Source organism: Musa acuminata, chromosome BXJ1-10, assembly GCF_036884655.1.
Source record: "Musa acuminata AAA Group cultivar baxijiao chromosome BXJ1-10, Cavendish_Baxijiao_AAA, whole genome shotgun sequence".
Lineage (NCBI taxonomy): Eukaryota > Viridiplantae > Streptophyta > Magnoliopsida > Zingiberales > Musaceae > Musa > Musa acuminata.
This window is the reverse complement of record NC_088336.1, coordinates 23282501-23309883: the sequence shown is the minus strand read 5'-3', so window position 1 is coordinate 23309883 and position 27383 is coordinate 23282501. Positions and strand designations below refer to the sequence as shown.

The window sequence follows — 27383 nt, the reverse complement described above, 5'->3', positions numbered from 1 at the left end:
TTGTTCTTTGGGTGTTTTGGTAATTTGGTCTGACCAGTTAATTTCGAACCCGCTTCTCGGCCGTTTCTCGAGCCGGGCGGTTAAATCCACTTCGACATCAAATAAATCCGACGGCTTAAGTTCTTCGTCGAGAATCACTAACGTCGAATCTTTAGCATCAGTCGGATCGCAGCGAGCAGAACTTTTGGCAGCCGTCCGATGATCCCGACGGAGACGTATATAAGGAGGGCCTCGTCTCCTCCCCGTCTGCCCGCTGCTTTCCGTTTCGGATCGTGCGAGAGAGAAGGGAAACCAACGGAAGAAGAAGAGAGGCTAAGAATAAGATACGCCATTGCGCGAATCTCAGAACTTAATCCTCTCTTGTAACTCCGATATCCATCCCGTGAGATCGAATTCTTCGCTCTTATTAGATCGATCTATTCTCTCTCTCTCTCTCTCTCTCTCTCTCTCTCTCTTTTTTAAATTTTTTTCTTCTTGGATCGATTTTCTTTCGTTCTGAGACCAATATTCTGCTTCTTTAGGCGAGATGTAGTAAACGTTTTCCTTTTGATGTATATCTTGCATGTAATGGTACGATGTTCTCGCAATACGCGTCCAGGTTTTAGTCTGATCGTTATGGGTTGGTGTCTTGGTTGAAGGATTCAAGTGAACATGTCGGAAGTTGATGGCTCAGAGAGGATCAACGAGAAGATCCACGAATATCGAGGGTCGTCTTCGGATTCTGATGATGAGAAGCCCTTGTTTCATAATTCAAGAAAGAAATGGTTGTTTGGAAGGAAGGAATCGGTACATGCCCTACTTGGTGGAGGAAAATGTATGTTCTGTTTGCAATTTATGGTCTATCTCGATCTCCATTATCATTTCTATTCTGTATGATATTATCGTATTTGGTAAGTGTTTTGAATATTTTACTTGCAAATTCTGGTTGTTTTGAATAGAAAATGTGAAGTGGGTGTGCTACGAAGTCATCGTAATTGTGTTTACACTTACATCAGAAACCTATTGGGCTTGATATTTTCTAGTTAATCATGAGCAGACCATGGATTTGATGTCATGGTGAAGAAACGAGAGAAGAATGATGAAGATCAAATTTCATTTGGACAATTTAGTCATGATATGATTGGGTCCTACCCCCCTTCTTTTTGCTAGTTCTCAGATATTTTCATCATATTTGTTGTGCCTAGGTTTAGAAGACAAGAAGGCAACCAGGATAAATTAGAACTTTATCTTGAGCTTGCATAATTTTTCCAGGTGTGGGGGAATCAGGTGGCTTTTATGTGGATTAATTGTCTCGAAGAATTTAGGAGTCCCTTCCCTTTATCCTCCATTTTCCTTTCTTCTCCTCCTTATCCTATTTTCTGATTTTTCTATTTCTTTTACGGAAGGACACCGGCAGCATTTTAATTCTTATTCCATCTAAATATTTTTTCTTTTTTTCATTTTGGTTGACACTCTTCTAGTTTGATAACAGAGGACAAGGTAGAGCACATTAGCAAGGAAGGGACTCTTTCAAAAAGAGAGCAATGTCAGTGAAAAATGGACGGATGGATTGAAGGATTGTGGATGAAGAGCTTGAAGTGTTGCTAGGAGCAATAGATTCAGAGAATAGGTATTAACTAAAAGAGTATTCAGGGTTGGGAGATTTCAGCGAGCGATAATATATAGAAGTTGGAGTGGGAGAACCAATTGTCAGTTTGGCAACATCTTGGATGGAATCTATTGATGAAAATTTTTGTATATTTCAGGAATTTAATACACAATTGATATTTAATGAATATATATTTTAGACCATATTATAAATGCAAACCAACGCTGAAGGCAGAAATGTTAATTTCTTGATTGATGGGACTAAAGGATCAGAATTCAAACTATTAGTTTGTTTTAGAGTGTAGGATAGGCAATAACAGACTGGCCTTTATGCAGCCATCAGAAAGGGCTTTTATTTGGTATTGTATTTATCATGCTTGAGCAAAATCCTGGCTTATATTTGGTTAATAATAGCATAGTGTCTATTAATTTTGGAGTCCATGATGTTTTCTTTTTGGATCACTTACAAAGCAGATATTTATCTATGTAATTATGTTATTTGTTTTTGTTGATCAAGTGTGCCTAATGGCTTTACAAAGCAGATATTTATCACGTTACAAAGTTCTTATTTGCTTCCTTAGAAGTTTTTATCAAACATATCACTGGGAAACTTCTTTGTTTATTTTCAACTTGTTGTATGTGGTCTCTAAGTTCTTGTAATAGTTTAAAATTGGTAGTGTTACAAAAAGAGATAAATTAAATGAGAAATTGAAATGTGTTTTTTTTTCTAATTTTATCTATGGAAATCACATGGCCAATCTTAGGTATGCTGTTTGTTCTTATTTACTTCCTATTGCTATAAACAATGCAGCTCTTTAATTCCCTAGTACCTGTTTAATTAGAAACTTCAAGGTTGCTACATTCTGTTTTGTTCTGAATATATTATCAATCTTTATTTCTTTATTTCTTTTTTCTATTGGAGTCATGCACATGCAAATTACTGGTAAAAGCAGATGCTGTTGCACTATTTTCTGTCCTATGTATTATTTTTACAGCTTACTGAATTTTGTAACAGAGTGAAGTCCATTAACATTTCTACAAATGTAAACTTTAGCAAAAATACAAGTACTTCTGTTATGCTGAATAATGTTCTTTTAAGTTCAATGCATATTAATATTTTTGCCTTCACCACCTCCTAGAACCTTTTCATTTCTCTTGAATTTGGTTTAGTAAAAAATGCAAATCTTATTAAATGATAAGTTTGTTGTGATTATAGCTGCTGATATCATACTGTGGAGAAATATGCAACTATCAGGAAGCATATTTGCTGGAGTTACTGTTATCTGGCTTCTCTTTGTCTGGATGGGCTATCACTTGCTCACATTTATTTGCCACTTTCTTATACTTTTGCTGGCAATATCTTTTCTCTGGATCAACGGAGCATCATTTGTCAACAGGTAACCAAACAGTTCTGCTGAAAATTTTGTCATATGACTGGCTTTCTCAGTATGATTGGTTTATATGTGCTTTTTCAGTATCATGTCCTACAGAGATATTTTTGTTCCTGGAGTAGATGATATGCTGATTGTGTTGATAATAGTGAGTTTTTAATGTCACAACCGAGTATCTCCTGCAGATGTCTGTCTGAGAATTAAAGAATTAGCTACATAAGGGTATAGGATATTTGTTAACCTGAAATCTAATTGCTATATACTACTCTCTATGAGTTCTCATCATGAATATATATATATACTTAACACAATATGACATACACATTATAAGCTCTTTCAGATATAGGCTTTCTCTGTGCAAACTAAAGCCTATGACGTGAATCTGATTGCTTTACAGGTCTCCACCAAAATTTCCTGAAGTCTTCCTTCCTGAGGACCTATTTCTGAGTATCGCCCAATCTGTAAGATATGAAATTAATGAGGCTTTGGCAACTTTCTACTATGTTGCTTGTGGAAAGGATTTGAAGAAGTTTTTGATGGTAGAATTTTAATGTCTTTCTTTTCATTATGTCCTTCTATTGATGCAGTTTGTGCTCAAGATCTTAACAACTAAGCCAAATATGCAGGTAATTGCAGGCTTGTGGGTTCTTTCTGTAATTGGTAGCTTGTTCAGTTTCTTGACACTCATCTACATTAGTAAGTTTCATTTTCAACTCTTGCTTCCCTTATATAATTAAATGCATATGCTACTTGGATCCTTCAACATGCAAATAGATGGTTTCCACTTCTTTGCATCATTGAACTTTAAAGGTGTCCTGGATCTCTCTCCTTAGTATGTATTATGGAGATGCTGCCATGCAGGGTTCCAAACATGATAGCTTGACTCTTAATTGTTTATCTGCTTTCTCATGTCAGACTTGAGATGTTTATTAACTTATCTTCAAATTGGTTGTCCACTGAGATAGGAGATACACTGACAGTATCATAGGCTTTATGTGTATTTATTCTACGTAGACGTATTAGATAGCACGTAGCATTAAGTACTAAGGAAATAAGTGGCCTAAGATGACATAGTCATGAAGTGGATAATGGAACAAATTTATGCAGTGAAGAGGCTGTTTGGTCTGAATTTGTTGACAGTATTGACTACATATATTTTTCTATAGAAAATCATGGGAACAACAGAATGAATCTGATTTAATATTAATAGTTAATTTCCAGTGGAAAAAGATGCAATAGTAGATGACAAAGTGATACTTAAGGATGATGAAAAGAGGCCTGAGGCTTGCTTCAATTCATTTCTCAGTGAAGAAATATATAGAAACTCTTATACATATTAGACTCATAAGAAGGTATAGGATGGGGAAATGCAGAAGTCATATTAGATGCATCCTTCAGCCTATCTTAAACTCTTCTAGAAGTTGACTGAATCCAAAAGGAACAACTATTATGCATCAAACGTGTAATTAGAACCAGCTGACTGAATCAATTATTTTATGGACTCTAATCCAAGTCATATGAGATCCATCCTTCAGCCTATCTTAAACTCTTCTAGAAGATGACTGAATCCAAAAGGAACAACTATTATGCATCAAACGTGTAATTAGAACCAGCTGACTGATTCAAATATTTTATGGACTCTAATCCAAGTCAAATTTAACACTAATGGAACTTTATGGCAAGCTTGCTTGTGAAAAATAAGAAACATTAGAACAATATGCAAAGAAGAAAGCTTACTTTTAAAACTATTAGATCTAACCTAGATGACGATCAGAGATTAGTTGGACACTTCAACTATATCGTAATTCAACAAATGAACTTGTAAACAAGATATTTTGGATTTTGTATATTGTTTTATGGTACTTCGGGCCAACATTTAATACATATCACCTTGATTAAAGTCATTTGATCTCAAGATACTGACAAAGAAAGCTATAGTAAAACATAAACAAGAAGATTAAATGAACGTAAAGATTGAAATGTTGTGTCCTTCCCTCCAGTGAAAGTGGGCTAAGAAAACACAACTGCAGAAGCAAACGACTGTCAAACATTGATGCAAAAATTTATTATTTTCATCTTAAAACATGTTGTCATGTTAACTATGCCTGCTGGAGAGATACATAAAGTCCTCTTTGTTGATTGCTTCAGTCAGTTTTGGGTCTATAGTTCCTAGATTTATCCCCTTCGTAAGAGGAAAGTCCAAAGCTTAGTGGACCAGCTCAGTGCATGATGCTGTCGGAAATGTGAGATCTGTGGAGGGGAGGGTCAGTACACTTGGGACTTACCTCTACGATCAAAGAGACTATTTCCTGACTTGAACTTTGATTACTTAGGTCATATAGTAATTGCTTTGATGAACATGAATTTTTTTTTATATTTTGGATCCATTACCAAGATGCAACTGCAAACCAATCAGAGTGCATGTTCAATTAGTAAGGTATCGTGGACCTTTTCCTATATATGGTCGTTTTATAACGTCTCATGACTAAGGACGAGTAAGATACAGTTATGTTTGTCATTGATGGATTCTGATCACATTTTCTATTGCAGGTTTTTTGGTTCTGTATCTTGCACCAGTACTCTACGAGAAATATGAGGATCGTGTTGATATTGTTGTTGAGAAGGCAATCGAAGCAATCAATAAGCAGTATCAAGTGCTTGACGCAAAGTATCTTCAGAAAATTCCACATCGTACCTTTTCTAATAAAAAGCAGCACTGAGAAACTCGTCTCATATATTCCATTATTTGTCTTTTGTTGGGCATCCAAATTACAACATGCACAGAGACATAGATGGTCAAAATTTTGATAAATGGATGACCATTCCACATATTGAATTTTATACATCACACTGATCTTACTTATTGATACCATCTGAAACAGATGTAGCAGTGCAGACTACTTTTTGTAAGACTATATATCTCAATAACTAAATGGATTCCCTGCCTTGATTTGTTGCTGCTGCTGCTGCTGTTGTTGTTGCTGAGGGGTATGCATATGTTATCACTGAGGCTTGCGTTTTATATTATTCTTTAAGCTGATTGCCTAACCATTGGAAGTAGAAACCAAAGTATAACAAAAGATTAATTATACATCGTCAACAAAAGTTGCCTGAATGAATAAAGTATACCAAAAGATTGCAAGCAATTACTACATGTGAAAAGATTTAACATTCATTTTCTTTGTGATTGATAACAGAGGATTGTGCCCCACAAGTTTCAAGTAACCAACAGTTTAGAAGCTTTTAGCACTGAACAAAAATTTATGACCTTTGCGAGTAGTGGCAGCAGCTATGACTCGCTTTATTCAAGCTTGGTGGGCGATTGCTCTAATTGCCCATTGATTTAGGTGTTAATTGTTTCATTTCTTGATTGAATTATCATTATCTATATTGTTTCTATTGAGACAGTCAGATTGATCAGTGTATTTTTACACAGATAATATATTTTTGGTCCAAATCCATGTGTAAGCATCATATATATGATGTAATACTTTTTTTTATAAAATAAATTATTATTATTATTAATTAAAATAAAATAATGTGAAAATATTTTGGGTATTTTACTTTTTATCGGGTGTTACCCATATTCATTTTTTACTTGAGGGTACTTTTTTTTTTCTATTTGAACGAAAATACTCTCAATCTTTTATTAAAATGATTTGATCACACATGCTATTAATAAAAATAATAATTAACTATCTTAAAAATTTTTAAAAATAAAAAATAAAAATACTAATCATCTTAGAATCATTAGGATGTGATTTTAAGATGATTTGTACTTTTTTTTATTTATTTATTTCTAAAAAATATGATAAGTAATTATCAAAAATAATTTTTTTTAATAACAACTGTGATCAAATCATTTAAGTAAAAATATAAATATATTTTCGGCCAAATACTTTTGGGACGAAGAGTGACACGACATAGATTAAGAAACACGGACGCCCAAATCTGACTGGCATGACCAACGCTGGTAAATGTGCTTTAGGAACATGGGTATTTTTGGGATTCGTGGGAGAAACTTGGCGGGAAAACCCTCGCATGTTTTCTCGATGATCTCGGGTCTAACCTTTGCGGTCTCGGGTCGCTGGCCGACGACGGATTCGCTTCGCCTCCCCGTTTCTCCGACGCACTCGAGATGGAGTCAGTCCTCAAGGCAAGTACGAGACGCCGACTCTCGGGTCTCTCGACAACGTTGTCTAGAAAAATGGGGATGAGCCCTACCTCGAAAACCCTTATAATTAATTACCTCTTGAGAATCCGTGTTTAGTCTACCCCTTATGATCATGCTCCTGTTCGCAGGGAGTGATCGGAATGGTTTTTGTGTTCTTTTTCGCTTTTTGACTGATTTATTTCGGGTTCTTCAATGCAGAGATACTTTGGGTATCTCCAGTTTCGGTCCCACCAGAAGGAGGTCATCGAGAAAATTTTAGATGGACAAGATTGCTTGGTGGTCATGGCGACTGGAAGTGGGAAATCTTTGTGGTAAGTTAACTTTTTGTTTCTCCTCAAAATTATAACCATGATATTCGTTTGGCAATATAATGCTTCTCAAAATTTATTTTATTTTTATTTCCCAAGGGTGAAACCTTAAGCAAATTAACGAGGGGTTACTTCTCTGAGGAATTTGTTGAATCGGAAAAAAAACATTTTTATTGTTGTAATAGTTTGCTAAAGAAATACAATACCAATTAACTAAATAGGGTTCAGGAATTGGATTTTGCGTTTTTGTGGATGAAGCTAAACAGTCCGTGAGGTGTCACGCTTTTGGAAGTCTTCTATTTCTTGCAAGGTGGGAAGCCCAGAATTTATTGTTGTTAAATTGACAATTTCTGAAGGACAAGAGTTGCTGGTTGTCAATCACCACTTTCTTAATTTATCTAAAACATCAGGTATTTATCTAAAATTGATTGAACTAGTGCTTATTTCAAGCTTGTCTGAAAATTCAAAACTACACTGGATGTCTTTGTCCTAAATCCTACTCTAGGCTTGATATGTGTCAAAGATAGATGTATGACAGTTATTTTGAGACATGTATACATATGTCCAATCACTTAATCACATATACATACATACATACATACATATATACATATATATATACATACATATATATATATATATACATATATATATATATACATATATATATACATACATACATATATATATATATACATATATATATACATACATACATATATATATATATACATATATATATACATACATACATATACATATATATATATGTATATATGTATAATCATTGTGATTCTGTAATTAAAATAATGTAGCTCATAAAGCTATTTCCCTCCATCCCCCTGTCTCGTCTTCTCTCTATAAAAGAAATACTGATTATTGCCAAGGCCTGCTTGAATTAATGGCAATGTCTAGTTAAGTCTGGTTGGTCTATTCATATAAATTACATCTAGTAAGTTTGCTAGTACATAGTGAGTTGAGAGGTGTGAGAAAAGTGAACAAGACAGGAAAGGGGAGAGGTAGGCTGACAGGATTGGGACCTGTGATTTCTTCTTTGATGGTTCAATTGTTTACACTTTAAATTGGTTCCTCGCTTTGGGTAATTTGCCCATTATAAAAGTTGGAACTTTTATATTGCTTATCTTTTAAATTATGATTCAACAAACTTGTGTTCACAGAGGATAGAGGATATTGATTTTGATAAAAGAACAGAGAAGGTAAAAATGCTTTAAATTGTTATCGAGATTTGCTTGATACAAAATTGTTCTCAAGTTTCTTGTTCCACCATAGGGACTTTTTAAGTAGTGATGAACCAAGTATGCTTGTCACATATACTTAACTAGTGTCGCATATACTTAACCCTTGCATTGGGTCTTGATTTTCTCTTTTTTTCTTTCTCTTTTTTGTTTAAAGAATGCAAATTTTAAAGTAAGTTCCATATATCTTGCTAGGCGTTATGTTAATTCAAGTTTTAAGCTTATGCTACCTAATTTATAATTCACAATCTATTTTCTAGGCATGATTTTTCTCTTTTAACTTTGTTTGGTTCATTTGACACAAGCCCTTGGACTGAAATCAATGGATCACTAAGGTTTAAGTCTCCAAGAGGTCCTTGAAACCAATGCTTAAAAACATTGTCTGACAAATAACACTGGATGATGCATCCTTTGCTAGTATAAAAAGTGATTTGTGACCTCCAGGGTCTTTTTTTTAATCTTTAACCTGGATACACAAATACTGGTTAGTCTAGTTTATTGTTAATGTTTTGTTAATTTGCTTCTCTACCTGAGGGTTCACTATAATCATTTCAATGTATCTGTTGTTTGTTACAGTTATCAGATTCCTCCACTGGTCACAAGGAAGACTGCCGTTGTTATAAGCCCTCTTTTATCCTTGATGCAAGACCAGGCATGTGGTAACATTAAGCTTGTCATTTTCATACTAAAAGTACTAAACCCTTCAGCTTTAACAGGTTATGAGTCTAAAACAGCGGGGTATCAAGGCTGAATATCTTGGAAGTACTCAAACAGACAAAACTGTTCACTTTCATGCTGAAAGTGGTACCTATGATGTTTTGTTCATGACTCCAGAAAAAGCATGTTCACTTACTTCAAGGTTAGGTTCTTTTGATTGCTATGCACTCCTACATTGTTGTTGCAATTTCATGGAGTGAATGCACTTTTTAGTTACATGTAACGTAATTTTCTCACAAAAAAACTATTAGCTAGTTCTGGTCCTCGGAGATTCATTTGTAGTCAAATAACCTAAGGTTCATATTAAGTTATTGGGTATTTTTCATGATGACATCTTAAAACTGGATAAAGAGTTGCAATCTTCTTTGTTGTATAAAACATTTTTTTTTCTTATACCAAATTGTAGACAAGTAGCAAGAAAGTGCATTAGTGTTAGCAAGAGAATCGATGCACACAAATTTATCAGATTAGATTTGTCTATTATTTAAATTATTAAAGTTTGAAATTCACTACAGATTCTGGGCTAACTTGCTGAATATGGGTATTTGTTTGTTGGCCGTCGATGAGGCACATTGCATATCAGAGTGGGGTCATGATTTCAGGTTCTCTCTGCTTGTTTTTAATGTCCTCTTAATTTGCAATTAACTAGTTTTGACTATTAGCTAAACAATTGGTGTCCTTAAGTGAACATAGTCTATCAAATGTTTGCAAACATGTACTAATGATGATATAGTCTCTATAACTAACGAATTGATGTTTCATTATTTAGAACTTGGATCTCTTCTGAAGATCACTTCCAATTTGCTTTTTTAATTAGATCATCATTTGAAGTCTGTGGTCAGTAATCGGTTGAACTACAGATTTTATGATTGTTATGTATTTGTTAGAATGCAACTGATAACTGACAGATAATACTCGCTTATAGTTGTTTAGTCATTACACTTTCACTTATATAACTTGTTTAGCTTTGTAGTCCAACAGATAATACTTGCTTATAGTTATTTAGTTATTACACTTCCAATTATAAAACTTGTTTGGCTTTGTAGTTTAAGGAAATATGGTGGTGTGATTTTTTATATCAACAGGAACCTAGTTCATTGGCATTGTTGTTTTTAAAGCAATATCCTTCTCTATACACTAGAAAAATCTCATTAATGATATTTCCCCTTGAAACTTAAAGGTGAATTGACCAAATTGAGAACTCATTTATCAATACAAATAAGTGGCTCTCTTTTACGTCACCGCTTATTAACCAGGTAGTGCTATATTACGTCTTGTATATCCATGTGACATGGAGGAACTGAAATTGATAATTGATGGCAATGTTTCTTCAGTTCACCTATCTGTCTATTCTGATCATGATCACCTAGAAATTAATCATGCTTAGTAATTGGCTATATTAAAGTCATGTTTGGTTATCTATTAGTAGATATCAAGAGGTGTCATTTGCTGGAAGTGGCTGACTTCAAATCATTTGTCTGCCTGAACTTGGCTTGAAAGTCAAATCCAACCAAAGTATTTATATCACAATTTTAACTAAGTTTTCGCTCAGGCGACTTAATGGAATTATTCAGAGTGGAGCATACTTTGATTTCATCTGGTCACTCAAATGCAAGCTATCAGTTGTGTCTGCCAGTCGAGAGTTGGTGATGATAAGTTGACAATTGTTCTTAAGTCATAGTGATTGGCTATGATGACCAACAAGATAATGGGTTTAATTCATTTTTAATATCTTTCATTGTCAGGAAAAAAAAGGTCGATGCAATAATATACAATTTTTCTTTGACAGACAAATAGTAGAACATGAAAGTCTCTGTCTGACAGTGTCTTTTTCAGATAGTGACTCTTTTTGTGAAAAATTTACAGACAATTAAACACCCTTAGTGGTTTTCTAACCAACCTTTTATTTCTTTTAAAAATGCTCATGAATTGACATATTGATGTGTTTTTTTGTACTTAGAGCTTGGGTTTTGTTTTTTCTAAATGGACACTAGCTGTCATAAATGTCTGTTTATTAGGTTGCAGAACTCTCTATCTAGGTGAATTTCAGTACTTGCTATGTGTAAAAACCATGATAGAAATAGCCTTTATTTATGTTTCTGTTTGGTATTACATATCATCATCTAAGTGTTTTGTGGTTTCTTTCTACCTTGACCTTTTTTAAGTCATTGAACTTATTCATTAGAGTGTAAAAGAGATGTATCAAATTTTTTTATGCCAGTTCCACACTAATTTATAATGCAGGAAGGAGTACAAGCAGTTGAATATGTTACGAGGCGTTCTATCTGGTGTTCCTTTTGTTGCTTTAACTGCCACAGCTACTGAGAAGTAAGTATAATAATCCTACATGCACTTTTGGAACTGGAATATCTTTTTCTTTCAAGTATTGTTTTTTTTTTAGAGGTAAAGCATTATTTTTATAGTCAGGCAGGGTCTAGATTCATTTTTTGTTTGGTTATCATGCTTTTAGAAATTATTTTGTTTTCTAAATATGCATCGCAAATCCTGTTTTTGACTCTAAAACCAACACTTGTCACGTATGTTTTGGTCTTTCTTTCGACCCTGTCACAGAAGTTTTGGCATTTTTTGATACATCCTGGTTGAGTTTCAGCAACCATATCCAGGAGAAGAAAAGCAAATTGAATAATTGAACATCATTTCAAAAAGAATAAGCATGCTTTAGATGGTGTTGATGATGTTTCTTAATTTTGTCTTAATACACAGAAAAAATGAAAATAACCGAGTTGCAACTGTTAATTGCTTTCACTTTGGAGTCATCTCAGAAAATACATGTTCTAAATCATGTATGCCTATATGCAAAGTACTTGATTTTTCTGTTATGTAAATTATGATAATTAGTGAAACACATACACAAAATTTGTTTTCATACTGAAGATATTGTTGACAAATTGTTTGTCATCATAATAAAAATTCAACTTACCATGGGACTCTGCCAAATGTTGGAATGACCAAAATTTTAGAACTTGATGCAGACCCAAGGTGTCACCAAAATAATTGTGACAAACTTTCTTTACATAATCAATTGTAAGTTGTTGCTTATTTCTTTTCATATCAATTTCAAAGTGGTAAAGTATTCTATATTTACGTAATCTCTTACCAATAGACCAAATTGATGAAAAAAAGATCAAGTAAAATTCTAAAAGATGATATCTGACACCAAGATTTGATGTACCTTCTGAAATGGTATGTAACATATTGTATACATGACTCCGAGTCTTTGACAGCCGATCGGTACACGGACCAACCCGTTCCAGGTAGTATGTTGAAATATGGCCTGGTTTTGGTATGGGGTATATGTTGGTTGATATGGTTGAATCTTGTCCTTTATCGGTCGATAAGGGCTAGTAGTGGTCAGAATTTAATCGGTAACAAACCAAATCGAGTCTCGTTTGACCCCAACGATCAAATTGACCATTGAGGCCTCTTTGTGCTTTAAATCCCTCTTCCTCCCTCCTCACTCTCTTGTATTCACTCTCTCATTTTCACTCTTTAATTCTTTTCACACTTGCATTTGTGATTTAAGTTCCTAATCAGGTAATTCACTTCAACGAAGGTTCCATGGGATAAAGTTGTTCCTTGACATCCGAAAAGATAAATTCAATTTTTTCTCCTTGTACCCTAAAATTTCTATCCATTTGTGGCTTAGATACATGTTATTCTGATCTAAATATAATTTACATACCAATAAATTAGGACAAAAATTTTAAAAAATGATTCTTTATTTTTTTGATCATTTTCATGCCTTTTTCCTGAAAACTGGTACTGTCCAGTACCTATCATGACATGGCAGTCGTTGGCCTTTTTCCTGAAAACCTGCCTGCCCGGGACCGATACCACTGGTCTGCATGACATGGCAGTCGTTGCCTGAAACTGTTCAGTTTCATTCTTGTGAAATTAAAAACGAAGAATTTCAAATTCTATTAGAACTCCTGAAACTTGCATAATCATATACATCAGACCTTTTTGGGTTGTAACAGGTAGAAATTGAGCTAAATTATGAAATTTGAATATAATGTTTTTCAGTCTGGAGTTGGTCCAAAAGTATCCATTGGGTTTAATGGTGAAATATCAGACTGTGTATAGAGACCCTTGCTAGACTTATAGTTTATAATTAGTAGTTGGAACTACAAATTGAATTATTTTCTAAGATGATTTTTGTTAAGGGACACTTAATTGAGAGGAATGATGCTTTCACTGCTTACCACTTGAATTGAAGGCATATGTTATTTTGCAGTCTCTTGAGCTATATAGTTTCTTCTACTGTAGCACACCATAAGACTCAACATGATTGCCTTGTTAATATTATATACATGAGAATGTTTACATCTGTGCTTGTTTATACTTGTACTGGATACTGGATAGACATGTCTCTAGGGACTTGATGGTTGAAATGCCGGTTATTTTGTTGACTTGGTAAACTTTAATTTCATCTCTAATATTTTTGTTTAAGCTATACATGTTTAAGCAACAATTCTTTCGAAATATCTTTTTGCTCATTAGTGTCTTCTAGGTTATCTAATTCATCCTTTATGTATAAGGACTAGCTGCTCTTTCCTGTACTTTACATTAATATATGACAACTGTTGGCAACAAACTATCTATTCCACTTCTTCCCAAGGAAAAAAAGTATTAGTGTACAATGACAACAAGCTGCAAGTCCCAATCTCTTGTGGCATTGGTTTACTCAGGAAAGTTACTTTTGGCAGAACTGGCAAGGCTATTATGTACAATGGAACCTTTTTAGAATATTCAGAACAATTAATATATTTTGTAAACTTCGTTGCATATGCTGCTGTGCAACAGTTTCTATATTCTCTGTAGATTTTAGAAAATGAACAACAACGTTTAGTTTGATAATGCCACTAGGAAAATGTATGGACTTATGGTACTTATTCAAGGATGACCTCATCTCATGCTTTAGTTCATATGAGGTTATCAAATTTCTGATGATTTATGGGAAAAAATGGTCTAATTTCTTCTACAAAAATTATGTTTATTGCATGTCCTTTGGTCCTTTTCAGACACACTAATATGATAAATTGTTTTATGGTTTTGTGTTACTAAACAGTTTGAAGATGAAACTCAGACACCAATAGGCCATGGGATTGTATTTTCTTGATGTATGCTAATGTTAAGGAACAATCCTAAATGGCTTTAGTTGTCAGTGAATGATCATCATATATTAGTTAACTTCCCTGGTTCTTCTGATTGTTTCTTTCTTTCTTTTGTCTTCATGAGTGTTCTATTACCTTGAACTTATAATCAAATTTTGTAGGGTTCGCAATGACATAATCTGCTCCTTGAACATGAATGAGACATTCATTGCTGTTGGATCATTTGATCGGCAAAACCTATTTTATGGTGTTAAATCCTTCAATCGGTCTCTGTCCTTTGTGGATGAGCTTGTACAAGAAGTCTCAAAATACATCAATAGTGCTGGCTCAACGATCATATATTGTACAACTGTTAAAGATACTGAAGAGGTCTTTTTCTTCTGCCTTCTGTTCATGCCCTTGTCTAAATGTAAGATGATCCTGAAAAGGGTAAATCTTGTGCTCTGGATGCTTTTACATCTGATGAACCTTGATATTCATCATGCTAAAATTGCCATAATTATTGTCAATTTAGTTGTAAAAGCTTAGATAGTACTAAGATGACTAGTGATGTTACATGGGTATTTCTTCTTTGTCATAGTTTAAAATATGATCCATTATGTATAAGTATGATTTTGACTTGCTAATGTTTGTGGTCCTATAGTATGAAAGATTATCAATGTGCTCTAAATGCTACTTTGGTTAATATCATAATTGGCTTTTTTATCAGCTGGGCGTGTTTGTTTATCTTTGTTGAGTTGTCTGTGTGCTTAGGAGTTAGGACAGCTCTTTATTCCTGTTTTAGCGTTTAGTTTGTCACTGGTAAGACACGTGAAATCATGGTTATGTTCTCTTAAGATTTTAGTTTTTAAGCAATGATCTTCTTTTTTTCTGTTGATAATGTAATAGTGGTTATGATGCTACCAATAAGTCCTGTCTGAATATAAATTTGAGCAGCAGGTTCTCTTTTTTTCCTATTTTACTATGCTTTGATTTTAAATAATCCATTGATTAATCTGTGAATATATACTCTATCAGCCTGATATCAGTGTCCTTGTTTGAATGCTATGACCTAGTAAGTGGTAACATGTGATTCTACTCATGATATCAAGTGGATAGTTCTTTGTCATGTCATTAGGATTCTTGCTAATTTTTTAATTTGATAACTTTTATGGTTGAACACATATCCTGTTACCACTGTGCATTGAACATCCACCTCATTCGGCACCTTGCTGACTCTCAAGAAATTTCATATGACCAGTTGACCTCTGGATAATGAATTACGGCTGATTGATCTACCTTGAGCATGTAGGTGGTTTTAGAATTTGCTATATATTTCATTTGTTCATTTCATCCTTGCTTGTGTTTACTACTCATACCTGCAGAAAAAAAAAGTTGTGGAATCCTGTCTATCCAAATGGAGTTATACCTACAATATCTTAATTTCCTTCTGTATTTTATTCCCTTGTAATTTTTTTCTTTTGCTTTTGTTTGCCACTGGTATGTTTATGCCTTTGATAAGTAAGCTCTACTTAAATATGGCAAACTGATATTCTTTTGATGCAAAAGGTGTTCTTGATCCATCTGAAAATGTTGTTGCATCATATCTTCATAGCTTCAAGTCTTTAATTGTTTGACGTACTATATGCAATGGCATTTGCCAAATTTTGGTTTGTCTTAGAGTTTGAGGTGATTATGCTATAATTATTTCTTTATTTTCCAGATCTATGAATCACTACAGAATGCTGGAATAAAGGCTGGTATTTATCATGGCCAAATGGGCAGTAGTGACCGGGAGAAGACACATAGGTTTTGTTCAAAAAAACTTTATCTTAGTTTAGGTTTTTAGTGAATAAACATTATTGCAAGCAAGGATTAAATTGTCAGTCCTATTTGCAGATCTTTCATTAAAGATGAGCTTCAAATACTGGTTGCTACTATTGCTTTTGGCATGGGTATTGACAAACCAAATGTAAGGTGCATAATACATTATGGCTGCCCTAAGAGTCTGGAATCATACTATCAAGAAAGTGGGAGGTGTGGCAGAGATGGGTTGCCCTCAGTATGCTGGTTATACTATTCAAGAAGTGATTTCACAAAAGCCGATTTCTATTGTGCTGAAGCACATTCTGTATGTATTTCATCCATTTAGAAAATGACTATTTATACTGAAAAATATATGTTATCGACTATAAATTGTCTCACCCTTGTTGTTTATAAGAAGAATAATGTTTTTTTTGTACAATCCAATTTCAACATTATCCATGTTTGAAGTATTTGTTTTCAATTATTAGGAAAGCCAAAGAAAGGCAATTATGGAGTCCTTAAGGGCAGCAGAAAAGTATTGCTTTCTGGCTACTTGCCGCAGGAAGTTTTTGTTGCAGTACTTTGGTGAAACAAATAATGATGACTGTGGTATGTACCTTTCTGCACCTTTTTTCATCATATAAAAAATTTAGTCTTATCTATATATGAACTGCAATATCCTTATTTGAATACTACATTGAAATAAGACATGTTCCAGATTCAATTTGGTGCAATCTAAGTCATTTCTTTAAGTTCTCTGTATGCTTGTAGTTGATTTTGTTTGTGCCAGTGGTTGTTCACATATGATATGCCTGTGGCTTTTGCCAAAAATTTTGATAATATCTATAAATTTGAACACCAGGAAACTGTGATAACTGCACCCATGCTAGAAGGCAAAGAGACCTGTCAAGAGAATGCTTCTTGTTGCTATCTTGCATAAGATCTTGTGGTGGTCGATGGGGTATTAATATGCCTATTGACATTCTTCGTGGATCTCGGGTACATATTTCCTAGTTACAATTAGCTGATGTTTCCTTTCATATTTTTTGCCTACCTGTTATGGGACCTGTCTATCATCTTACAATATTTTGGTTGCTTTCCTTGATTTTTAAAGGCTATCTTGCACTGTGGTCTTTTTTGCGCAGATGATATGCACAGAGAAATTAATTATAGAAACACAGACATCTATATTCTACGTCCACATTATCTATAAACATTGTCATGGTTTATCACTGATGTTGATTTGACTTTGAAAGGTCAAGAAACATGACATAGGTGCCTTTTGCCTTATGGTTATGCTAACTAGTGATTTCTAAGGCATGTTTAAATATCTCAATGAACAATTCTCTTTCTTTCACTTTCTTTTCCAAAGATTAACATGTTTGTGTAGAATGAAATGGTCTCTGTTTTGGTAGCAGCATAATGCTGCCGGCTATATTGTACTATACTATATCTGTGATATGGACAAGATTGCGCCAAAAGGTAGCTTTATACTAGTTTGATTGTCTTAGTAAGTTAAAAAGCGCTAGGCGCCAAAAGGCGCCAAAGTCCAAAAACGCCCGAGGCGCTAGGCACTCGCCCAGGTGCTCGCCCGAGCGAAGCGAGGCGCTAAAATATAAAAATATATAATATAATTAATAAATATAATTATTTAAAATTTTAAATAAAAATATGCTATTAAATTAAGAAAATCTAAGATACAAAATCACAATGTCACATTAACAAAAAGTTTCAAAATTCAAAACAATAAAATTTTACATCAAAGTCATTCATCGTAATCAATATTATCGTCATTTTCACACAAATCATTTTTAAAATATCACCTCTATTAGTCTTATCGCAGAATATGCAAGTCACTGCATTAGGATCTTTCGGATCCTTCAAATAATTATACTTCCATGCAGGATCTTTTTTTGATGTCATTGGAGACTTTATTGAGTTGTTCTGTACACTTGTCATTTATCTTGAAACCTAACAATAATTTCAAATAAATAAAAATTAACAGTATTAAAATCAAAATAATATATAATTAATCTATTATCAGTATTGAAAATTAATAATTTCAAATAAACCTAACAATATTAACAGTATACAGTATATTGTTAACAGTATACTGTATACTGTTAACAGAAAGAGAAGAAGGAAGTGTAAGGGGGTGCTGACTGAGAAAAGAGGAAGCGGCAGCGGCAGCGGGAGCAGAGTGTAAGGAGGCAGTGACAGCGGGAGTGTAAGGAGGCAGAGGCAGCGGGAGCAGGAGTGTAAGGAGGCAACGACAACGGGAGTGTAAGGAGGCAGCAGCAGCGGGAGCGGGAGTGTAAGGAGGCAGCGGCAGTGGGAGTGTAAGGAGTCAGCGGTAGCGGTAGCGGTAGCGGGAGCAGCGAGCAGCGGCAGTGGGAGTGTAAGGAGTCAGCGGTAGTGGCAGCGGGAGCGGCGAGCAGCGAGTAGCGGCAGCGGGAGCAGGAGCGGCGAGCAGCGGGAGGCGCGAGCGGCGACAGCGACAGCGGCGAGCAGCGGGATCGGGAGCGGCAGCGGCAACGAGGGTTAGGGTTAGGTTGTCGCTGATATCGGTTTTAGTTGGTTCGATTGAACCAACTAACCACCGGAGACCGAACCAGACCTAAAATCCTGGTTTGGTCACCTGGTTTAAACCAGGCGCTCGGCGCCCGGCGCCTGGGCTCGGGCGAGCGCCCAGGCCGCGCCTCTTTGAAGCACGCTGCCTGGAAGTTTAGCGAGGCGCTCGAGCCTCGCCTCGCCTTGCCCGAGCGCCTAGGCGAGCGCTCGATCGCCTTTTTAAATCGCTGGATGGTCTACGGAGGTATGTGATTATCAAGTCAAAACAAATTTGTATATGTTGGCATAGTTTTATGGTTGACACATGGGTATAAGCTTGTGAACTTTTATTGTATCTTTCTAACGTGGACTGATCTAGTTACCTGTGTTCTCTCTATGTGGAAATAGATTAACATTTATGGTTAAATCCTTAGAAATGTATGAAATTTTAAACGCTGCCATAAAGTTTGCACTTCTATCTTATGTTATTTTATCTCCTGCAATGTTTGCATATTTCTCTTATGTTATTTTTTTGCATATTTCTCTTATTCTTGGTATAATCACTAGAATTTTATAAACCACGAACTTTGATGTCACTTTTATGGTTACATGAAAATTTTAATTGTTGTCTGATGATATTGTTATGACTTATGACTGAGTAGAGATCAAATAGAATTGTTTCTAAACTTGAATTATGTTGATAAACCCAAGAGTCTAGATGTTTTAAATTAAGTAGGTTTAATACTAAATATATGAGATGTATTTTAGTAGAAATAAGAGATGAACTAAAGATATAGTTAGGATGATGAACAAGAACAGTAAGTAAAACTTTTAAGTATCTTGGATTTTTTGTTTGGGACAGACCGATGAAGTTATTGTTCATAGAGTATAAGCTGGACGATACAAATGGACAGAGTTATCAAGAGTATTATTTGATAATTGGTAGCCCTTTGGATTAAATGAAAATTTTGATTATGCTAGTCATGTTTTATAGATTTGTATATTGGGCATTTAAGAAATGATCTGTATAAAAAGTTTGTATAACCAAGATGAGAATGTTGAGGCGAGTGTGTAGAGTTACTAGCGTTGACGGAGCATAAAGTGATGGAGAATCATCTAAGATGGCATCAATATGTTGTAGTCTTGTAGATGCAATGATTAAATGATATAAAACAATTAGTATTAGTGTTGCAAGGAGGTAAAGGAAAATGGCAAGAATACTTTATTAAAAGCTAAATGTTTGAATTTTTTATTTAATCAAAGATATTGATTGTATAGAGCTCAATGACAAAATAATTCATATAGCTGGCCCCAAATAGTTAAGACTTCAGACATTATGGGTTGTTACAAAAAATTTTTTGTGCAAGTTTTTGTGACTGCATAGTGTATTCTGTAATTTTGTCTCATGATGTTTTTATTTTTCATTTTTATTCTATTGTTAAATATTTTTTGATGGGTTGGTCAATTGTAATTATTAGATGCACAATCTTCCATCATGTTTTATTAACAATCTTGCCTTCTCTGCATTATGATTTCCAGTCAAAGAAGATTGTTGGTAACAATTTTGACACTCTTCCTCTGCATGGGCTTGGGAAAGATTATTCCTCAACTTGGTGGAAGGCTCTTGCTGCTCAACTTATAGCTAATGGTATTATTAGTTGGACCTCAGTAATATTTCTTTATTTCTTTGCCTAGAAATGTGATGTCCTTTATCTTCTCTTAATTTCTTGATATTGTTCTAGTCATTTGGCAATCAAGTAAATGAATGTTCTTGATTAGGAAGTTCTTATTTCTTGGTTTTTATGTTACCATGAGCATGTCTATTGATCTTTGTCAGTTCATGTTTGATAATATTTTTCTTAGGCATGCTTAGTAGCATCATAACACCTTCAATGATCAGATTTAAAAATTAGTAATTTTGATCCTCAATATATTGAGGCTTGGATGATTTTGACTCGACTCAAAATATTTAATCAACATGTCCTATTTTATAGTTATTTCATGTTGGCAGTTGCTATTTTGATTTTTTTTGTTTTTTTTTCTTGCAAAGGATAAGTGGATGCATGCATGTGATTACAAACTGTGAGTCTGGTCGTTAGTGAAGACCATATTACAATCAAGTAAATCAAGTAAATTTGAATCTAACCTTGCCCAGATACTTGGGAGAAAAGATTTTGTTTTTTGTTTACTTAATATATGTTGCTTGACTACCAAACAATATAATGTAACCCAGAATATTTTATGCATGGACATTGTAATTGCATCCTTTTCAAATTTACAAATGTTATATTAATTATGAGCAGAGTTCTAAGTAGTCCAGGGGGTCTGAGATGTATTCTTTGTGTAATGGATGGAGAGCAGCAACTATGAACGTAAACACCTTTGTAGCATCCACTGCAGAGTTTGTCAGTCTTGATAAAGGATAATGTTTAGAAGCAAGGGCGAACAACACACCAGGTTGGGTGTGAAATGAAGCAAATTTTGATGAGTAGGTATGATCATAAGTTACCTAGTCTGATTATCTTGGTCACTGAGAAGGGCCTTCTTAAGTAGAAATGGAAGGCATTACGAAATTTGAGATTGGATTTTTAACATTTGTTGCATGAACAACAGGAAAAAAGCAAGTTGATGTCATGATAACATTAGACGATTAAGTCAATCTGAAGGAGGACTCTCTTTAAGGCGCCCTCTTGAAGATGCATGAGAAGTTGAGTAGTAGAAAGTTGTGGAACTATGTTGTTTGATTACAAATTTTTCACAGCTGATGTCAATGCACCACGAAAGCGTTTTTAGCGATAGCAACAGAAGTAATAGGGAGTTTCAAACAGCATAATTAGAATCGATGAATGGTCTGATATATTATGCAATAAACCCGAAGATTGCATTGGTTCAAAAAATGACATGATTGTTCATAGAAAGGTTGTAGAAGTGGTTGATCTTGAAGTGGAGCTGCTGCATAGCAGTTTTATTGTACATAGAATCAGAGATCATCGTTTCACCCATACCAGTATGAAACGGATGGTACTTACCAGTTCGAGAGTGAACCAGTATGCGGACCGTCCGAAATGGGGGCGATCCACACCAACTTATTAAGAAAATTAATTAATGTTTTTTCTGTTCCCCCGAATGTCAGCCCTCCACATGTTTCACCTCCCATTGCCACTCGTCACCATCATCCCCCATTACTAGTCGTGCACTGCCAACAGTTTCACATCCTTCTCCTCTTCGTCCTCTTTCTCTTCCTCCACTACTGCCTCTCCTCTCTCTTCCTCCCTCGTCTTCTTCCACTATCCCCTCTTCTTTCTTTCTCTTCCTCCTCTTATTCCTTCCTCCTTCCCCCGCTTCCTCTGAGTCATTGGTATGTATTGGTTGACCATGTCACCGGTCCAGTTGGGTCACTGATATGGCTTTGGTACCCGGAACGATGATCCTTACGTAGAATATGGATTTTTATTTGGACCTGATTGGATAAATCAGTTAAAATATCTACTCATTGATAAAGTAATTCAATTTTATTTGGACCTGATTTTTTTTTACTTTGATAAAGTGTTTTGTTTACCAGTCCTTGTTACATGCCCCTGAGCCTTGAAAATAGTTGAACATTGGATTTGATTATATATGGGAGAATTCAGTTGGTAGTTCGTTATGTCAACATCATCATTATGTAGGGAAGATCTATTAAGGTTCGCCTAATTGCTGGTGTCTTGTGCAGGTTATCTGAAGGAGAATCTTGTTGATGTCTACAGAACTGTAAGGTATTTTCTTGTATGCTATTTCCAGTGTTCGCTTGGTATTTTCTTGTATGCTATTTAACTGCTTTAATCGGATATATTGGATTCATGTGAGGGTCATAGTACTAAATGTTTTGATTCAATTTTGCAGCATTAGCCCTATGGGTTTGCAGTTTCTCTCATCTGCAAGTACAATTCATCACAGACCACTAGTTTTAGCATTAACAAGTGAGATGGCTGATGAGGAAGAGCATGGAAGTCAGAAGAATAAATTGGGAGATCTTCAAAATCCAGCTGTTCTAGCATGCGAAGGGCTCTCTGAGGTCTTTTCTCCATCCTTTCAACTTTATGCCTTTGTACATAGTTTAAGCTTTTTTTTGGGCTTCCTTGTCATAGTAAACAGAGAAAATATTCCTAAAAGTTTAAGGAAGTTAGACAAATGCTCTTGATTCAATGCTCCTATGCTTGTAAAATCACAGTTTGCCATCCAGCTGTATCAAGTGTTGTTTGTTTGATGCTTTACGGTAAGGCCTCTGATCTCTGGCAGATTGCATTTTTGAGTTGTGTTTGACCAAAAAAACTTGTCTGTTATTAGTAGTAAAAGATGAATTAATATTGCTCTTGTTGACTATACAGTTTAAGTTCTCAAATTGTAGTACTTCTGGTTTCCATTCATGTTTAATGAGCTTCATGGCTTATGCTTTGATTGAACCATTATATTCTCTTTCTGGTTCTATATACGCCTTTGCCTTGGTTAACCTGCCACCTCAATTTCTAGCATGGTATAGTCAATTGCTGAACTAATTGCTTTATTCTTTCTGAGGACCCTCATTCTCATGGCAGGTTAGTCTCTTGCTTGAATTAAACAATGCCTAACAATGGTGTACCAAGTTCTTGTAGGGAAATGCTGAGTTACTAATAACATAACATAGTTACTAGTTTTCTGTTTTGCAGTTAGCACAGACAACAGGAATCTTAATTTAGCAATATAATTCTTTAATGTTAGCCAGTAAAGGTTCTGCTCAAATTATCCCTAGGCTTAAGATGTCTAGGCTTGAACTTGTGACATTCCTTAAAGCTGCAAAAATTGATGGCACTTTGTCAGGGCTTTTATGAAGTGACCTTGTGGTAATGTTCCTCTATTACATGCTTGTGTAGTCTTTGGTTAACCATATATTATATCAGGGATTCTAGGCATGCCTTGACCGGGAAATCAAATATTCACCAACCTTAGTCGAGTTTTATGTCTTTTTTTTTTGTCTTTATTATCTATAATAAAGTTATTTAGACCATGAAGTTTTTGTGTCTGATTTTTCATCCCACTCCTCCCTGATTTTCCCATCTATGAGAACTGTTTCTTTGGCCTTTTATGTCTCTTTGTGTTTTTTTTGTTATATCTTGTTTTATTCAAGATTTTATTTCTTCTGCAGTTGTCCTGTCAAAGAATTTGCAGCAATATAAATAGAAAATTTTGTAACCTTTCCAAATGCTAGTATTTAATTTTCAATTAGCTTGATTTAGTCATGCAAAGAAGCCATTGGCTTTCAAATTGTTGATTTGTATTATTTCACCTTTTGCTATTCTCCAGAAACCTTTGTGGTGATGGCCACACTGATGACTCTTCTTTAGTGTATTTATGAATATTCTAAGCTAAATAAGGTCTAAATGAAAGAGACTTGGGCTAATGTCAGACCGGTTCTAGGATTTAAATTTTCTTTTTGAACAAATAGATGCCCTAGATGTTTTAAATGATTTTGAAAAAAAAAAAAACTGAGAGATTTAATAGGGTATGTGGGTGAGGGAGAGAGGGAGTGTGAGCAGGAGTAAAGAAAGGTAAAAAAGTGAGGGAAAGAGTTTAAAGCTGCCAAAGAGATCCCAGTGGATCCCTTTGGCTAGGGTCACTACCAAGGTATACTCACCACCTGGTGCAAATCCATTATCGGGCCGATACCAGATGATGAGGTCATTTTGTGGGGTTTACTTATACCAGACCTGAACCATCCGGTCGGGCTTGGTCCGCATCTTGACAGCCAACTGAAACTTAACGGTACCAGTCTGGTTAGTTTTGCAAACCATGAGCAGAACACCTATGCAGGGAGACTTATGGAACCTGTCCATCTTATTTTTATTTCATTGGATGTAGTATTTGAGAGGTATATAGGGAGATTGTGGTGGCTGCTTGCCGACTGTGAAATTCCATGTCATTGAAACCTAATAGTGGTTGTGAGGTTATGGCTCAGAAATTCACCGTGGTCAGAAATTTGCTTAAGTGTAATAAATGTTTATATGTTTTTGTTATGGGCACATGAAATTCTTATTTTCCCAAGAATTGGAATTGCAGACTAGCAGCCACCCTTTTTGTCAAGAATGCTCATCTTCAGCAACCATTTTGTTGGCTAAGCTTTGGTTCTGATCTCATCTGCTTTACAAGTTGTTATAAGATGGTTCTGTTCCAAGAAATAAGTTCTTATTTCTTTTCAATAGTAATCATTAATTTAATGGTGTATTAAATTAATTTGCTGTGTATTAATGAGTTTCTTATAATTAGCTTACTTTATGTCCTGTGCTATAAATTGACTAAGGGTTATGCTGAAGCAATATCCTGAATTTCTCTTGCGATACTTATTTCTTCTTTCATATGTATGTCCAATAGAACACTAACATTTCAATTTCTAATTTCGTATTCTCCTCATTACGGATATAGCTGTCTGGAAATGTTAAGATTATAACTCTTTCCTCAGGCTGAGTCAAAACTGTTCTTTATGCTTTTGGATATCAGATTGGATCTTGCAAACCGTTATGGAACCGCTCCGTAAGTTATCCAGTTGATGATTATTGTAGTTTTACTTGTGTGATGTTATGGAAAGTTACTACAACATTTTCATCCTATACCATAGATATGCCATATGCGGTGACGAAACAATCAAAAGGTTGGCAAAAATGAGGCCATGTAACAGAGCAAGGTTGGCAAATATTGATGGTATAAACCAGGTATTCCAATACCATCTGGAGTAGTATTTGCTATTTATAAGACTCGATTCTTGTGATCTCGTACCAATCTTTAGAATCTCCTTCTAGCTTTTGCAATAAGAAAGTAGACATCCGCATTGTTTTGTTCTACACCATTTGCAACAGTCAGCAACACGTTGCAATCTATGCATCTAACTATTGGAAATTTGATTTTCTTCTAGTATTTGGACAAGCTCTGTTTGTTGCTTATGATGAGTGTGACAAGTGTGCACATGAGCAAAGGAACCCTAGATATTGGAAGCCTAGAAGCATGAACCCAACATGTGATGCAATATATCTCACCTGCTTCATGACATCTTCCTTTATTTTCATTAAATTTTAATGGATTAAACTGACATGAAGATGTGCATAAATGGAACAGTAAAATGTGATATTAGATTATATTGACAAACTTCTAGGTATAAGGGACATGTCCTCAGCACAATCAGCACAGCCAGCAAGACATAGTATGCTTCTTACTGTGCCATATATATGCAGATATGTATTTTGTGACATAATAAGAGTAGCTTATTGTTCTTGATAGTATGCTATTTCTCTGAGGTGCCTAAACCTAGATTTCCTTTCTGTAGCATTTTGTAACCAGGTATGGTGATGAATTTCTTACTAGCATCAGTAAATTTTCACAAGAACTGAACCTCCAAACAGATTATGAGGGAACTGCTCAAACTGGTACAATTAGAAAAGTAGGTGCAAACATAGAGAAAAGGGCAACTCCGGCCAAATTGGAAGCATGGAGATTGTGGCAGCATGATGGGCTTTCATTTCAGAAAATTGCTGTGAGTATATTTCTAGTGTTTAACAATCTTAAATATGTGTCCTTAATGAGCATAACTAACTTTGGTGTTATATATTTCAGGAAATACCTCGAAACTCAGGTCCCATCAAAGAGCAGACAGTCATTTCGTATGTCCTCGATGCAGCAAGGGAGGGCTGTGAGCTTAATTGGTCTAGGTTTTGCAAGGAAACAGGACTAACTCTTGAGATTGTCTCACAAATTCATTGTGCCATCACAAGCGTTGGATCAAGATGTAAATTAAAGCCAATCAAGGAGGAATTACCTGAAAGTGTAAGGATTTGATCTTTGAGAACTGAATTATACAGGTTTCTTCTTGGTTTTTGATAATAAGAGAACTGTGTTGATGAGCATAAACCATTTTCAAGTCATCAGTTCCAAATTAAGCAGACTAATTTTTTACTTCAAATTTGATGATGATTTTTCTTGATAAAGTTGCAAGTATTTTTCATTTTATCCTGATCAATGTCTTTCTCTTTAATACCCATTTAAAAGCCTTTCCAAGCCCTTTATACCCATTTAAAAGCAAACAAATATTTGGATTTATTGGTTGTTCAGAAAGTGATCTTGATAGTAATAAAATGTCAATTGCTATCTTTTGTTCTCGACTTTCTAAAGAGATTTAGTGGCCTGCTCATTATGCATGCAGGTGAGTTACGATAACATCAAGACCTGCCTGACAATGGATGAACTTGGTTTGTCAGCAGAAGAAATTATAGGTTGCAACTCCGTGTATGAAGCTCCCAACAAGATAATGGAATCGCCATTGCACTGCCCTCTTAAAAATGTCATTAGAAATAGAGCAGCCTCTAGTACTATTGCATCAGAGTCCGCTCCAACTTCTCCGTATCATTGTGAAACTCATTTGAAGCAGTCAAGGAGTGATGATGCCCTCGACCTAGAATCTTCTGCAAGAAAGTTGCCGA

The 27383-nt window shown here is 35.0% G+C and overlaps 2 protein-coding genes across 2 annotated transcripts in view; both read left to right on the top strand.

Moving 5' to 3' along the window:
- The first annotated feature begins 192 nt into the window (after positions 1 to 192).
- On the top strand, positions 193 to 5924 carry LOC135594996 (reticulon-like protein B2). The gene is made up of 6 exons (XM_065085495.1): positions 193 to 382; positions 639 to 814; positions 2804 to 2984; positions 3376 to 3517; positions 3605 to 3674; positions 5529 to 5924. Exons 2-6 carry the CDS (start codon positions 652 to 654, stop codon positions 5696 to 5698), a joined length of 726 nt encoding a protein of 241 aa, XP_064941567.1. The 5' UTR covers positions 193 to 382; positions 639 to 651; the 3' UTR covers positions 5699 to 5924.
- A 3368-nt stretch (positions 5925 to 9292) lies between these two features.
- Positions 9293 to 27383, top strand: part of LOC135595581 (uncharacterized) — an 18560-nt gene continuing 469 nt past the window's right edge. Inside the window, exons 1-16 of the mRNA XM_065086700.1 lie at positions 9293 to 9575; positions 9949 to 10035; positions 11678 to 11761; positions 14730 to 14937; positions 16271 to 16356; positions 16447 to 16678; positions 16842 to 16962; positions 17216 to 17352; positions 20443 to 20551; positions 22616 to 22658; positions 22786 to 22957; positions 25376 to 25446; positions 25532 to 25625; positions 26234 to 26440; positions 26521 to 26730; positions 27107 to 27383. The exon at positions 27107 to 27383 is cut by the window's right edge and continues 86 nt beyond it. Of these exons, the coding sequence (XP_064942772.1) occupies positions 9436 to 9575; positions 9949 to 10035; positions 11678 to 11761; positions 14730 to 14937; positions 16271 to 16356; positions 16447 to 16678; positions 16842 to 16962; positions 17216 to 17352; positions 20443 to 20551; positions 22616 to 22658; positions 22786 to 22957; positions 25376 to 25446; positions 25532 to 25625; positions 26234 to 26440; positions 26521 to 26730; positions 27107 to 27383 (2278 nt within the window). The 5' untranslated portion in view covers positions 9293 to 9435. The remainder of the gene's footprint in view (positions 9576 to 9948; positions 10036 to 11677; positions 11762 to 14729; positions 14938 to 16270; positions 16357 to 16446; positions 16679 to 16841; positions 16963 to 17215; positions 17353 to 20442; positions 20552 to 22615; positions 22659 to 22785; positions 22958 to 25375; positions 25447 to 25531; positions 25626 to 26233; positions 26441 to 26520; positions 26731 to 27106) is intronic.

What these genes read in the sequence shown, in the direction of transcription:
- LOC135594996 (XM_065085495.1), top strand. Translation starts at nt 652, where the DNA reads ATGTCGGAAGTTGATGGCTCAGAGAGGATCAACGAGAAGATCCACGAA. An exon ending in ATTTGAAGAAGTTTTTGATG is followed by an intron (nt 3,518 to 3,604) that starts GTAGAATTTTAA and finishes CCAAATATGCAG; the next exon opens with GTAATTGCAGGCTTGTGGGT. An exon ending in CTTGACACTCATCTACATTA is followed by an intron (nt 3,675 to 5,528) that starts GTAAGTTTCATT and finishes TTTCTATTGCAG; the next exon opens with GTTTTTTGGTTCTGTATCTT.